Source organism: Boleophthalmus pectinirostris, unplaced genomic scaffold (genome assembly GCF_026225935.1).
Source record: "Boleophthalmus pectinirostris isolate CB_2022bp ecotype Guang Dong unplaced genomic scaffold, ASM2622593v1 HiC_scaffold_13, whole genome shotgun sequence".
Classification (NCBI taxonomy): domain Eukaryota; kingdom Metazoa; phylum Chordata; class Actinopteri; order Gobiiformes; family Gobiidae; genus Boleophthalmus; species Boleophthalmus pectinirostris.
Genome location: NW_026571036.1, coordinates 10,115,046 through 10,130,760, shown reverse-complemented (window position 1 = coordinate 10,130,760; position 15,715 = coordinate 10,115,046). Strand labels below are relative to the sequence as shown.

At 39.4% G+C, this 15,715-nt stretch overlaps 2 protein-coding genes across 10 annotated transcripts in view; one reads left to right on the top strand and one right to left on the bottom strand.

Moving 5' to 3' along the window:
• The first annotated feature begins 575 nt into the window (after positions 1 to 575).
• Positions 576 to 4,938, top strand: LOC110164306 (lactoylglutathione lyase-like). The gene is made up of 6 exons (XM_020929346.2): positions 576 to 712; positions 2,038 to 2,120; positions 2,974 to 3,114; positions 3,285 to 3,352; positions 3,456 to 3,545; positions 4,661 to 4,938. The coding sequence occupies exons 1-6, from the start codon at positions 644 to 646 to the stop codon at positions 4,753 to 4,755; spliced, it is 546 nt and encodes a 181-aa protein (XP_020785005.2). The 5' UTR covers positions 576 to 643; the 3' UTR covers positions 4,756 to 4,938.
• The window catches only part of hey2 (hes-related family bHLH transcription factor with YRPW motif 2), a 41,792-nt gene continuing 30,978 nt past the window's right edge, over positions 4,902 to 15,715 (bottom strand). For 6 of the 9 annotated variants that reach the window (XM_055149592.1, XM_055149589.1, XM_055149594.1 and 3 more), the window contains 5 exons: positions 12,034 to 13,963; positions 10,772 to 10,850; positions 10,589 to 10,672; positions 9,986 to 10,067; positions 4,902 to 5,748 (listed from right to left, as the gene is read on the bottom strand). In XM_055149592.1, coding sequence (XP_055005567.1) covers positions 5,306 to 5,748; positions 9,986 to 10,067; positions 10,589 to 10,672; positions 10,772 to 10,850; positions 12,034 to 12,119 — 774 coding nt within the window. In that variant the 5' untranslated portion in view covers positions 12,120 to 13,963 and the 3' untranslated portion in view covers positions 4,902 to 5,305. The remainder of the gene's footprint in view (positions 5,749 to 9,985; positions 10,068 to 10,588; positions 10,673 to 10,771; positions 10,851 to 12,033; positions 13,964 to 15,715) is intronic. The other 3 variants (XM_055149591.1, XM_020929348.2, XM_055149593.1) reach the window with 2 other exon arrangements.

Below are 15,715 nucleotides of genomic sequence, written 5' to 3'. Positions count from 1 at the left end.
TTTGGTCCTTCCAGATACATGGACATCAAATTATAAATCAGATTTTACTTCAGAACAGTTACTCTTACTTGAATAATACTTTTTCCAATTTTTTTTTTTTACTCTGACTTGAGTAATTGCACCACTATTGTACTTTTGCTTGAGTAATATTATTTTGAAGTAACGTTACTCTTACCTAAGTACAATTTCTGGTTACTACTTCTACTAGAGTTCTGCAAACCAATGTAGAGAGTCAGGTTCTTTTTGCACATTAAATCAGCTTCAATAACTTTACAGAATTTGGTGCTAAAAGCTATTATGTTATTTCACATTGTGGAACTATTTATGTAATTTCCGTTCTAATTATGTTAAGAAGAAGTATAAAGATTATCATTAAATGGAACAGTACCAAATTTAAGCTTCCTTTCTATGTTGACATAACTGATAATTACCATATTCACTTCCTTACATGTCTGGCAGCTTTTGTAATGTTGTGTTCAGTGCAGAGCAAAACCTAAATATCTGGTTGGACGACTGTAGTTTTGGGGCGTGGGAGGAGTTTAGGCTTAAAGCAATTCTAATTCTAGGTGACAGGGTTCGTTCTGTTCACACACAACAAGAAGTTACAGGAGCAGGAGAGCGGGAGAGGAAGAGGAAGAGGAACATGGCCTCACGGGGGCTCACGGATGAAGAGGTGGCTGCTATCTGCAAAGAGGGACACCCCATGACTCAGGTAAGGGGAGAAATATTAAAGTAGCTGTTCCTGTTGACCGATTGTTATGCGGTAAAACCAGTTTGAGATCAGATTCATGAGTAAGTAGGACTGTTAAAAGTATAAAAGTTGTACTCAAGTTGTGCATAGCTGGATGCAGATGGTTTGAATGAATGAATGTGAAATTGTAAAGCTGTTTTCTATGGATGAGAAAATGCAAAAGTGACTCTTGTGAGCTTTAATGTTGTTAATGTTGTTACCTCATCAAAAATATACCCAAAGTTGTGTTTTGTTTCATTCAGACGTCTGAGTAACCCTTTAAAATTACCGTAGTTAAAGTTTTTCACCAGCTACCTTTTAAATTTAGTTTAGTAGAGGTTGAAAATTATCCAAATGATTCTAAAGAAAGTGTATAGAGTTTAAAACTAGAGTGGACACCGTATTACCTCATGACATTTTGAGATGAAACAGAGTGTTTTCTGTTTAGACCTCAACCTAAATATGAGTTTGTGTTAAACTGTGGTATGAGGAAACAGAATTTTAACATAGATAAGAAAATATTTGAATATGAACTCCATAAAAGTGAAAATATAAGTGATTACATAGACTAATCTGCCCTTTCGATATTATTTTGGTGTGCAGTAAGTACTATGACGGCTTAGACAGCAAATATACATTATCACTAAAGTATAAGAAGTAAAATATGAGTTTTGTGTGTTAAACTGTTGTATGAGGAAACAGAATTATGACATAGATAAGAAATTTGTGTAATATGAAAGCCCTTAAAAGTGAAAATATAAGTGATTACATAGACTAATCTGCCCTTCTAGTATTGTTTTGGTGTGCAGTAAGTACTATTACTGTTTAGACAGCAAATATACATTACTACTGAAGTAAAAGAAGTAAAATATAATTGTCTAGACTGAAGGCTTACACCCTTTCCATCGCCTAGTAATGTAGGAATCAGTACAAACTGTGTGATAAACTTTGTATTAATCATGTAAGTAATATAATAGAATAAATACTTTAAGGTTTGGGGAGTTGTGATTTCAGATGCTGCCACAAGATGTTGCCAAAACTGCACGTTGGAGTTGTTTTGAGCCACAACCTGTCGAGAACGTGTTATTTAGTGTGGTTTTCCAGCTGCGAGTGTGAACACATTCTTCAGCTCTCTAACATGTTATTACTAACACATGACTGTGCTGGGCTGTCGAAAGGGATTTGTCATCTGCAGTATTTGTGTTTTTGGATGGATAGATTCTCTCTGCAGCCATAAGCCTCTTAAGTAGGTCTATTAACATGAGCAGACAGTGTTGAAGTGTTGTTTTGTTTTGTGTTGTGTGTAGGATTACATGATGCAGCAGACCATGCTGAGGGTCAAGGATCCCGCCCGATCTCTGGACTTCTACACCGGGATCCTGGGAATGACGTGAGTGGCTTTACAGGAGCAGGATGAGCACCTCAGCATGTGGACTGTTGTAAGAAAGAGACACTGAAAGAGAGACAAAAAGAGATAGTAAGACAGAGAGAGTAAAAGAGACAGAGAGAATGTGTGTGTTTGTGTGAGAGAGAAAAAGACACTGAGAGAGAGAGAGAGAGAGACAGAGAGAGAAAGTATAAATCTCACTAGTGGGACATGGTCTAAATAAGTGTAACGAAGGATAGGGGGCTAAATGGTTGTTCAGGACACCCCAAAGAGGAACAGGTGGTCAAGACAGTTTTCATTCAAGTCAAGGTCTTCATCATGCTCCTTTTCAGGCATGTGTTTTGTCTGGATTCAGGGCACCATGAAATTAATTTACTCACCAAATGCAGCCCTAAAAGTCTTCCAGATGAACAGAACTGTGAACTTTTTATTGCAGGTTTAAATCAATTACAGCATGGCAAATATTTTGAAGTATAACATGGAAATGGTCAGGTCTTATTTCTCATTTAGTGTCCAAGAAATCTGAATTGGACTCCTCTGACTTGTCCTAGTAGCTCATTATGTGTCAGAACGGACGGAAGCTTAAACAAGAAACCAGAAACAAGTTAAAAGAGGATGAACTTGATGTCATATTTGAGTTTAGTCAAATATCTTGTTCAAATGTGTGTAAAATCCCTCAGTCGTCCAGGTATAATCCATGGCAAAGGAGAAATTCAATTTGTCAGCTGGACAGAAGTTGACAGATTTGAAGTTCTCTTTTGCTAAATCATCCAAACATTTTGCTGATTAAAGCCTATTTAAGCTGCCTATTTTAAAAAGTTGTACTGAAATGAAATAAGCCTATGTCTTATACCAGGTTACTGCAGAAGATGGACTTCCCGGCCATGCGCTTCACTCTGTACTTTCTGGGCTACGAGGACAAGGCCAATATCCCCCAGGATCAGTTGGAGAGGACGGCATGGACCTTCTCCAGACACGGTCTCATCGAGCTCACACAGTACGGACCTCAAGTTTCCTGCCCCCTATAGACACACTGGCACATCTATGTACTACCTCTGCTCTGGAAAACATAGAAAAGTGCAGCATTGTCTGATATTAAAGGCTATTTCTGTGTGTGCGTGTGATATTTCAGAGTGATCTCAGTGTTTCATATCCTGTTTTTTTCAGTAACTGGGGAGCAGAGAAAAATAAGGACTTGAAATATCACAATGGAAACAAGTCACCACTGGGGTTTGGTGAGTCCTAGTGCCCTGTTATTGAAACTCAGTTCATGATGGAAGAATATTGGTGAAACATTATCAATAATATCAGTAATTGTAAGAAAGTTTCTGTTTGTAGGTCACATTGGTATTTCAGTGCCTAACCTGGCTGAAGCCTGCTCCTACTTTGAGGAACGTGGGGTTACATTTGTGAAGAAAGCATATGCAGGTATGTATCTTTTAAAGAAACTATACGTAGGATTTAGATTTTAAATTTCATACTCATAATCTGTTTTCCCCAGACATGAAGTAAACATGTTCAAATCAAATAAAGCTTTTACAGTTAACAATTGCAATGTAGATTTATTCTTAGTTACAAAAACTTTGGGCATTGAATTTATGTTATAATTTAATGTTTTGATTCTCAAGCCAATTAAATCTGAAAGCAGAATGGGTCTTCTAATTTGAGCTGCCAGTTTCAATGCTGAAATCCAGTTGCTTCAAACCTAGAAGGACTCTCTCAAATTTCAATTGCTGCTGCCTAAATCCCTAGCCAGACTGGCGCCACCTAGTGCCTCCGCTCAATTTAATTTCTCTCCAGCGACTAGGTCAGGAATCAAAATACAATAGATGGTTCGCAAAAACCCTGGAAGTGCGAGTTTGGGCACCAGCCAAGTCAGCAAAGAGCCATATATTGTGTTGTCAACGATTCCTGAGATCGAGGATTTAAAGCTGGAATAAAGAGAATGTTTGGTGAATTTCATCAAGGGGAAAGACGTTATTGCCCTTCTTCCTACGGGATTTGGAAAAAGCTTACCCCCTGTTAGCGGAGCATTACATATGTCACAACCAAATAGCAGCGATTGATTAAATAAAAAAGTACCCACATACCCTCGAGCGAACGAATTCTAACACTGCAAGGTCAGACAGTTTCTACAAAGTGAAACCAGCTGATGAATCAGGCTACTAAATCCCAGCACCTGCAGACAAATTTTTAAACCAATCTGCAGCTCAGGGAGGGAATTCTGGAGGTTCTGAGCGTTCACATGAGGCCTGTCCATAAACTGAGAATGAAAAAAACTTGTATGTGTCCACTATCTGCAGGTTCAGCCTCTGGCAACACAGGCTGGAACAAATTAGGTCTCACAGTTGCCTGTTGAGACCACCAGAGGGCGCCTCTTACAAAGCATTTATTAGCAGTAGTGTTGTAATTTAAATGCAAATTCCAATATATCCTGAAACTATATGTAACAGATAGATTTTAAATAATAAAAAAGTAAAAATGACTAAAACAAATTTCAGTATTGTAATTTTAACCTTTAAACCTCTTCCTGTTTGTTTCAGGGAAAACAAAGAACCTGGCGTTTATACAGGACCCTGATGGATACTGGATTGAGATTCTGAACCCTGTAAACATGTGCGAAGTAATGTCTCAGTGAACATGTAATTTATTAACAAATCCTCCATAGCCTAGAGTCCAACTGTTTACAATCTCCTTAATGCTCATTTCTCAGGGTGATATTTAATCGTAGAACTACAAAAACAATAAAAAAAAGTATTTATCTGAAAGTATTTTATTTGTAAAAAGTAAATAGCAGCTTAAATAAAACCACCTCAGATTATTTGTTTACAGTCATTTCTGTTCAAAACACAGGAGAGATAAGAAAGTGGAAGGTTTTTTTTCGGACTGTTAGATGTCAGAAACAGGGAAGGCAATCGGCTGAGTAGTTGGTCACAGTTTAAAAATCCTAAATCAAATCCACCATGTCCAAAATGTTAACTATATATTAGCAGCAAGTTATGTTCAAATAGGAGAAATGAAAAGGCCAGGCTAGGTGCTACACAGAGCCCCTCGGGTGTATAATGTGTTTTGCTTAGAAAGAATAGAAATAGAACAGTATTAGAAAAGAAAATCACAAAATGAGTTAATTTAAAATGTGTCTGTAGAGTTGTGCCTGATTGGTGTACTTCAGGAGGCCTCCAAGTGTGTCAGAAAGCCCCCACTTCAGTCCCCCAGGGCCGGTACGGTTTACTGCTGCTGTGGGGCATCTGCGGACCAGTGGACGACACGGGGGAGGGGGCGGGCGGACATACGGTGGCCTGGACGGAGGTGATGCAGTGGGGTGTGAAAAGAGGGACACAGGCTCCCTCCACGGGTGCTGGGAGAGTGTTGAGTCCATAGAGCGCAGGTCTGAGTGCGGCAGTGGGGGGCCAGTGGAGGTGCAGGTAAGGGTGTGGAGGGGGGTAGTGATGCCGGGGAGGCAGGTGCAGGCGGCAGGCGCAGCTGGTGAGGTGGGACAGCAGCCTGGAGCGCAGAGGGTCCGTACAGTCCAGCCCCTCCACAGAGCTGAGGTACCGGGACACTTCAGACACACACTCCCGAAAGCCCAGAGACAGGAAGTCCTGAGCCAGGGCCTGGGCGTCAAAATAACCTGAAGAGCACAGAGGACAGGGAGGACATGCATTATTTTCTTTTACTACAATCTTTTACAATGCTTTACAAAGACAATGGGTCTGGAATTGTATCCTGTCTCTACAGTTTTTGATGGGTGTGACTGACAAGTGGATTAACCAGTCAGAGCTTACAAACTGTGACTGGAACTTTGCAGAAATGAGCAGTTGTCCGATATGTCTAGATCAGACCTGGGCATTGTGCATCTCTAGGGCCACATATTGTACGGTCCTTTGGCTGACTCTGACTGGCCTGTTTAGGCTAATGTGGAATTACAAAATATTTTATACTTTTACCTCATGCATGGACTAAAGCCGGACATACACTGTGCGATATTTTCGATTGTTTCACTCAGCCCCAGCTCAAACTGTACGACCAAATTGCTACTATATGAATGACTTCAACAGTGCAAAACCCTCACGAAAGGAGCCTGGATTTCAAACAGGTTTGATATTCTTGTGACCAACAATTGCCGATCAGGAGTTGGTCGTGAGTTATTAATCGGCTCTCATTACCCCAGGAGCTGTGTTTAAGTCAGACCTGTTCCCGGTGCATGTTGGACTCCGCCAGGGCTGCCCTTTGTCACCGGTTCTGTTCATTGTGTTTATGGACAGAATTTCTAGGCGCAGTCAGGGGCCGGAGGGGGTCCGGTTTGGGGACCACAGGATCTCATCTCTGCTGTTTGCAGACGATGTTGTCCTGTTGGCTTCATCGAACCAGGACCTGCAATGTGCACTGGGGCGGTTTGCAGCCGAGTGTGAAGCGGCTGGGATGAAGATCAGCTCTTCTAAGTCTGAGGCCATGGTTCTCGACCGGAAAAAGGTGGCTTGCCCTCTCCGGGTGGTGGGGAGTCTTTGCCTCAAGTGGAGGAGTTCAAGTATCTCGGAGTCTTGTTCACGAGTGAGGGGAGGACAGAACGTGAGATTGACAGGCGGATCGGTGCAGCTTCGGCAGTATGCGGTCGCTTTTTTTTACCGTTGTGGTGAAGAGGGAGCTGAGCCGAAAGGCAAAGCTCTCTTTTACCGGTCAGTCTTCGTTCCTACTCTACCTATGGTCATGAGCTCTGGGTAGTGACCGAAAGGACAAAGATCGTGGATACAAGCGCTCGAAATGAGTTTCCTTCGCAGGGTGGCTGGGCGCTCCCTTAGAGAATTTGAGGAGCTCAGTCACACGGAGGAGCTCGGAGTAGCGTCACTGCTCCTCCACGTCGAGAGGAGCCAGTTGAGGTGGCTCGGGCATCTTTCCGGATGCCTCCTGGAGGTGTTCCGGGCATGTCCCGCCGGGAGGAGGCCCGGGAAAGACCCAGGACACGCTGGAGGGACTATGTCTCTCGGCTGGCCTGGGAACGCCTCGGGGTCCCCCGGTGGAGCTGGAGGACGTGTCTGGGGTGAAGGAAGTCTGGGAGTCCCTGCTTAGGCTGCTGCCCCGCGACCCGGCCCGGATAAGCGGACGAAATGGATAGATGGATGGATGCTTTTATTTTAGAGATGTTTTTTTTGTTTTTTTACATTTTTTGTAAGGCAACCTCACTTTTTCATTCTTAGTCATAACATAAACTCTTACCAGTCTTAGGGTAGCAAAGCTGCCTATCTAAGCCACTGACTATTGTGATAATTACCAACCACTCACTCGAACAAGCAAAGAGGGTCTGATGTTTTGCCCATTACTCCAAACTGCGATCCAACTGCAGATTTTTTTGGTATTTGGGCAAATGCTCTAATCACTGAGCCACTCTTGTAATTGGTGTTTGTCCTCTGATCTAAAGGTTTGAATCCCGCTCCAAGCATAAACATTAGAAATGTAACAATATCCAAATCTCCCGGTACGACATTATCACAATATGCATCTCACGGCACAATATTTATTGCAATATTTTGGAGAGACTAAACAGATAGGAGATAGGAGACTTTTTTGCTTTCAAAATACCTTGACAAGATTTTGGTGTGAATTATTTCCATCATAATCCTTAGAATTCAAGTAAAAATCATATCCCTTCATGTTGTTTGCACTGAAATTAATCATGGGATATGTAGTTTCTGATGTTCATAAGCTGTTAGTACTATAAAACCATGCATTTAAGCAAAGGATATTATTGTGAGACTTTTGACAATACAATATCACGATATTTCGGTTATTGTTACATCCATAATAAACATCCCTGGTAAAATGGTAAGATCCACTGACAGTCAGGTTGGCGGTCACATACATTTATACTAGAATAACACAAGTGACTGAAACACATATTTGCTCATGGCAGATTATCTTCATGTATAATGCTTCTGTTGAACCAAACAAGCCGTTCTGTATGTGACCACTTCTCCATCCTAACAGTCTTTCCCTGAACACTCCAAATCAAAGCCAAAAGGCCCGGATCCAAGTCCAGCCCTGCAGCTATTTCCCATGGACCTCCACTCCGAAGTACAGCTCATCCTATAGATTGTTCCATCATGTTATCACTTCATACAGACTCCAAGAGACAGGCGTGAATGATTTTTTCTTTGTGTGGGTATGAGAGAGAGACACTGTACTGCTGATGTCCTTGAGGGAAAGTGAGTATACATGAATAATACTTTTGTTTAGCTCCACTTTTGATGAGAAAAGTGACAGTGGGACCGGTTGAGTTCTAGCCCAAGGCCTCACCGCAAAAAAGATATGGAGTTATAAATAGTCTGTATTTTGACATTTTACATATTAATAATCACATTTAAACCAGAGACTAAGTATATCTAATCCACTAGTTCCAAATATGAAATGTTCACAGAGACACTTGTGGCTCCACTGACTCTGTTTCCTATTGAATATCAATGTCATCCATTTCTGTAACTGAGGCAATGGGCCTCGTCATTTTGGTCTTAAAATGTTCGTATTAACCTGATCTACATGATGCTATTTTGTACATAAATCAATTCCTATTCCTAATATGGACCTAGCTCCACATTTGCCCCTATAACTGCTGGCCTTGTGAGCTTCATTTGACTGGAGCTGAACGCTGTGGGTAACGGGTAACTTTATACAGTCTCTGAGGGATGTAACAAAAACCGAAATATCGTGATATCGTATCGTCAAAGCTCTAATAATAATATCGTGGACCATCACAATATATAGAATTACTAGTCTTTTGTTTAATTTAAGTTATGGTGCAGCAATAGCTAAAAAAACAGAGGGAACTACATAGACCATGATCCTTTGCTCCATTTCAGTGCAGACTACAAGAAGAAATAACAGTTCTAAGCACTTTTAAATTCTTTCGATTAAGTCTTGTCAAGGCATTTTAAGAGGAAAAAGTAGCATATTCACAGTTTTGTTAACCTCCACAAAATATCGCAATAAATATTGTACCGTGAGATGTATATCGTCAAAATATCATAATTAGAGATTTGGATATTGTTACGTCCCTAATCATGAGCCTCTCCACCATATCAAGAGCTTTGCCATGATCGCAATAAATATCGTACTGTGAGGTTCATACTGTGACGATATCATATAAAATATTTCTGAAAAAAAACCAAAAACGTTTTGTTATCATTGCATTGGCCATGTTAAAACTCACACCAAAATGTGCTCATAATCTAATTTTGACAAAATGTAGTAAAATAGTTTCTGATGAGTGCAACTGTTTTAAGAGTCTCTCTTATACTCTTTTATATTGTAAATAATCTTGTAACGTGTGAATAATTAGGGGTTTTATTAGTATGTTTATTCTTATGCTTTGTATTCACTGGTCTGCTTTTTGTGCTGCTGCCTTTTGACCAGGTTGTTGTTGTAATAAATAAGAACTGATTCCTAATAGTCCTGTCACGATAACACATTTTGAACCACGATATATCGCTACAGAGAAATGCCGCTGACACAAAGCAGGATAATCCTAGTAAACATATTTTTAAATATACTGTACAGCATCATTATGGCTTTGTGTGAACTACTAGAAATAAACAGCAGAATGCACCAATAATTAGCTACAGAAGTTACTTATTCAACTCTCTACAGCTCAAATATTGTTTCACATAAAAATTGATAAAAACTTCCCACTACTGCAAAAAGAAAATGTACACACGATACATACTGAGCCCTAAAATAAGTCGATATTATAATTATGGTGACAGGCCTGGTTTTCAATTGATCTACTTGGATAAATAACTTACTGGTTGTGGTCAGGTAAATGTACCCACTAACAACTCAACAACAAGTCAAGTGCAGAAACATTTAAAATGCTTCACCTTTTCCTCCCGTGGCCTGCAGCATCTTCAGATGGTCCACAGTCATCTGCAGAATCTCGGCTTTCTCCAGTTTAGCCGAACCCTGCACAGTCGACAACAACAGTTTGTATTCATTTTTAGGTTTCACTAAGTAGCAAGCTGTGGACAACTGAGATGCTACAGGCTTTTTACACCATATGTGGCAGCAAACATTTATTATTAGTCTGTCTACATCTCCAAAGCTCAAAATGCTCTGTTCCACCTTGTGATGTGATGAAATGGGTCGTTTTTAAGTTACCTGTCACCTTAAATTTAGAAGAGATTGGCAACTGCAAAGCTGAAATTATCCAAATGATTGAAATTAAGGTGTATGGGATTTAAAAACTCAGCCTAATATGCAGGTTTTGTGCATTAACTATGTGAGAATCAAACAAAACACAACTCCTGGTATGTTTTTGATGAGGAAACGATATTTTAACATAGATCAAAATGATAATTGTTCAAAGAGAAGAAGCTTTTTATACTTCATGTTTTGTTACTTGTATATGGCTGCATGAGATAAGTGATTTCCAAATAAGTTTGTTATATTAGGACATCATTTAGTTGTTGAATCTTGTTCCTCACCTGCTTCTCAAATGCAGAGGGCACCAGTCTCCTCAGCTCTAACAGACTGTTGTTGATTCGGTCCCTGCGCCTCTTCTCAATGATCTAAACATAACAAGAGAGATTACATCATTCTTAAAATAAACCATTATACTGTTATCATTTCTCATCGGCTAACTCAGTCATGCTTTTCTTTTTAATTACCCCTCTGCGTTTCTTCCTGGCTATGACTTGAGTTGTTGTGGTCGGCGAGGCGCATCTTATGAAGGACGCCTTTATGTGCCTGGGGAAAAGACACGAATATTAAAAACAGAGTAACTTTTTAAAGAAATTGTACTTTTCATTGTATTTTTCTCACAGCATACTCTTACTCCTACTTGAGAAAAAGAAAGAAAAAGTTTTGGCTACTCTTCCCACTCACTGTGAGTAAATCTACAAGTGGCTTTATGTTGACAATATGAAATGATTTGAACATCTGTGTTTCTTGCATCACTCATCATATAACGTTATGATTTAATGTTAGTTTTCCCATTTTTATGTCTATCCTTTGAAAACTTTGTGCATTATTAAAATTTTGTCCTTCAAATGACATAGCTTCAAGTTATGAATCAGATGTTAATGTCCTGAGAGTTACTCTTACTTCAGTAGTAGTTTTCCCAAATACGTTTTACTCTTTCTTGAGTAACTTCTTGGACCACTACTTTGAAATAACATTATTCTTATCTGAGTACAATTTGTGACTATAATAGGCCACACTACATTACTTCCACTCCATTTATAAGTTCTACAACTTAAATGATTATTTAATTCTTAAAATAATTGGGGTGGGACGATACGTTTCTTCAGCCTACTCCTTTTGAGCACCAGAAATGGTAAATATGTACATGTGCATATCCTTATGTTTGTAATGTACCTTGCTCAAACAAATAAAATGAATGATTACTTTATTACAACCTGCATGATGATGGCACAATTCTTTGTCAATTAAAATGTAGACTGCTAATTAACTTGAGCTCTAGTCCCTTTCATATACAGTCTATCCCTTTACTTATCTATTTAAGGATAATTCATAAGAATAATAATTGAATAATATAACTAAGCTATTTAGTCTAAAAAACTCTACTGAATTCTTATCTAGCCAACTTTTATGTTTATAATTATGGTGATAGGCCTGGTTAAAGTGATAATTAACTAATCATTTAAGCTATAGAACTTATAAATGGAGCTGAAGTAATGTAGTGTTGCTTATTATAGCCACATATAGTACTCAAGCAAGAATAATGTTACTTCAAAGTAGTGGTCCAAGAAATTACTCAAGTCAGAGTCAAAAAGTATTTGGGAAAACTATTACTCAAGTAAGAGCACATCCGCTAAAAACATATATTTTATTTTTAATATTTTGGTGTTTTAAATGCAAATAAATGATCGGAGAGTAATTATTTTTGGACATATCTGTATTTTCTCACCCTGAATACATATTTTCACAGCCCACATCGATGGTTTCCTCCGAGTCACTGTCACCGGAGCTGCTGTCTTCAGAAGGGCGCTTCATGGTGCGCGGACGGCGGGGACGCTCCTGGCCTCTCCCCGGGGATCGGCTGGAGGTGTGGTGGTGGAGATAAAAATAAACAAAACTAAAGAAAACAAAAAAAACTACATAGTCTCTTACATAGCTAATAAAATTGTCATATATTCCGAATACATTTAACCAATCTTCAAAAAATAAAGATTAGATTTTGGCTAAGTTATGCTAAAATTATGCAAAAAAAGTGCGCCAAAAAACAAAACAAAACTAATCTAAAACTCAAAAGGGATTGCCAAATCGGAAAAAATCCATGCAAAAACATAAAATCAAAACTTTTATTTCATCCCACGCTTGTAAAGTCTCTGGAAAAGTGTCCGGACAAAGCTGCGTCTGGCGCGCTGATCCCCGGTGAGCACCCGGGCACAGCTCCCCTCTCTCCCCGCCTCTCAGAGCTTGTCCTCGGCTGCAGACAGTTTTCCCACGGAGCCTGGGAGCCGGTCGTGCGCACACTCACACGCACTCCCAATGAACCAGACCAGACAGGCGGATTTATCTGAAGAGGGACCAGCCCAGGCTACCTCCGTCTGCACTGATCTCTCATGTCTGCACCGTATTTGTGAGCACTTGGGCGGTTCCAGTGGGTTTATTCGTGTACATCTACAAGTGAATTCTTTTTTTATCTATATTCTCAAGGCCCCTAGACTTTTAATGCTTAATCAGTGGTCTACTTAGCCAGGGTGACCAGAATTTCCCGTGTTTTTTGTGTTTGGTAATAATAAAATTGTGAAACGAGTGCGTAATTAAGGAAAAATGTTCTGCAAAGTCCATTCATGACGAACATGTGAGTCAGTATACTCACATTTTCTTGTGTTTTGGTCATTTTTAAGCAGCTTTTCTGTATTTTACTGAAACAAATGACTGTTTATACCTCTCTTTCCTGTTGGCAGGGATCAAATTGCTCAAAAATAGGGACACCAGGGATATTTCTTGTATAAAACTGGGACAAATCACGTGTTTTGGATAAATCTGCTGCAACAGCGGAAATGGGGAGGTCTGGTCAGGTGTAAACATTAAAAAGAGTCAGGTGTAAAACATTAAAAAAGAGATATTTTATTGATCCAAAGGGAAATTCAGGTTTTGCTGCATCATTTCCACTGTGCGTCTCAGTAGTCTTTGTCTCTCAGAAGTTTGGATGTTTTTATTGCTCTGAAAAACATGCGTCCTTACTGTGAGCAGGCTCGCATCTCCACAGACTTGACTCGTTCCTGGCCTGGAGTTACAAGGTGTTGCTTTAAGAATCTGGAGTTGAAAAAAGTGCCCATCTCCCACAAATTGGCAATTCTAATTTTTGTGTTAAACTTGTGAATGACAAAAAAAGAGCATTATAACATAGATCAGAAAATAAAGTTTTTAAAATAGAAAGGGTAAGGTAGGATGTACTATGCAACCATTCTGGTGGTGTCCTCTACCTGCTGCTTGTATGCATGTTTATCTTGTATATATTTGACTCCAATGGGACTTAAAGGTAAAAGAAAAAGAAAAAAAATCCATGTTAAATGCCATAGTGAGTTACTTTTATGAAACAAAAACACAAGAGAGCTACCAATTTCAGCAGTCGCAAAGAAACACAGTAAATATAAGAGCCACGGCGAGCCTTAGACATGCTTAGAAAACATAAACCATTGTCCATATACCGGTGCACCAAGTTGGGCATCAAAATTATACATGTACAATGGTAATTAATCAAATTATACTTATTATCTGCAATCAGAAATCCATTGGCAAGCTACTTGGAATGGGGTGGAGAGCTCCTGGTAGTTCTCGAGTTACAGGTTGGAGACCCCTGATGAAGACAAAGCAAAAACATCTCTCTGGAAAGAAACAGATGGCAGACAACCCATCAGAAAAGTTACATAGTGAACCTTTAAATGTAATGGCAACTGGTAACCAATAGCAAATATAATCATAGAGCAGGGGTGGGCGAATTAAGGCCCGCGAGCCATATGTGGCCCTTCAATCCTTTTAATCCGGCCCGCTGAACTTGAATAATAATTTTCAGTGTTTTAAAAGTCATTTCAATAAATAGTAAATAATGTGGGACATGAAAGACAGATATTAGGTTGTAATGATTTATAATGATTTTCAATTATAGGACATTTCAATAACATGGGATATTTTTTTCTCTGAAGAGGTGGATTACCAAAACACTCCACCCACCTGCTCCTGGTCCATAGCCTGATTCTGACCTCGCAGCATTAGATTTCGTTTGCTCGACTTTTTTTCATTTAACCAATCGCTGCTATTTAGTCGTGACGTATGTGATGCACCGCTAACGGGGCTAACTGGTATATTAAGCTTTTCCCAAATCCCTTAGGAAGAAGGACAATAACGTCTTTCCCCTTGTTAAAATTCACCGAACATTCTCTTTGTTCCGGCTTTAAATCCTCGATCTCTGGAATCGTTGCCAACACAGAATGTATGGCTGTTTACTGATTGGCTGGTGCCCGGACTCGCACTTCTGGGGGTTTTGCGAACTGTCTAGTCTATTCCAATTCCTGACCTACTTGCTGGGAGAAATGAAATTGAGCGGAGGCAACAGTTGGCACTTCTAGAACCCTTTGTGGCCCACGAGTCAAAAAGTTTGCCCACCCCTGTCATAGAGGTTCCATTTTACACCTATAATGCTATTACCTCATCAAAAACATAGCCTATCTTGAGTTGTGTTTTGTTACATTCATATACGTGTTTGAGTCTCCAAAAAACTCAAAATGCTCTGTTCCACCTTGTGATGTCATGAAGTGGTAGTTTGCAATTTAACAGCTATTTTTCCAAAATGCTGGACAAATACATAATAATATCAACAATAATAGCATGACAAAATAAACTACTAAAATAATCATACTAGTCTTAAAATAATAAAACCAGTCATAATCAAATCATAGAATAGCAATAAATAAATAAAACCAATAAAATACATTAAAAATAAATAAAATAGTGTAAAGACATTGGAAATTCCAGAGCTGAAATGGTCCAAATGATTCTTGTGATGCTGTATGGAGTTTAAAAACACAATGGAGCACTTCCTGTAAAGTGTTTTCTGTTGAGAGAAGGGCTAAATATGCAGGGTTTGTGAGTTTAACATGTGTGGATAAAGCAAAACACAACTCCAGGTATATTTTCTGACATGGAAACAACATTAAAACAGATAAAAAGATTAGATAAAACCAAAGTGTACATATTTAGGTGCAACTAAAAGCAAATTTACAAATATTTACATTACAGACCTATAGGTAGGATTGGAATTTCAAAGTTTTAACAATCTTTTCTGACTCAGATAGTCAAATCACGCAGACCCCGCAAGTTCTCGGAGTACGTGTGAGCCGTTCCCACAGTCTGAAACCCAATCGTCGTGTGAGACAGTCCAGAGCCTCTCACACAGGAGCAGACGTCTTTTCTCACCTGCTAATCTCAGGAGCACAGTGAGCGAGGTGAATGTGCCAATCAGGACATACTTATACACACACTCTTATGGCTTCTACAGCTGATAACTCCAAATGGACTTGTCAGCGCCCCGTCATCTCAAGAAATGTGCATACTTTAGCTTTTCTATATATGCTTGTGAT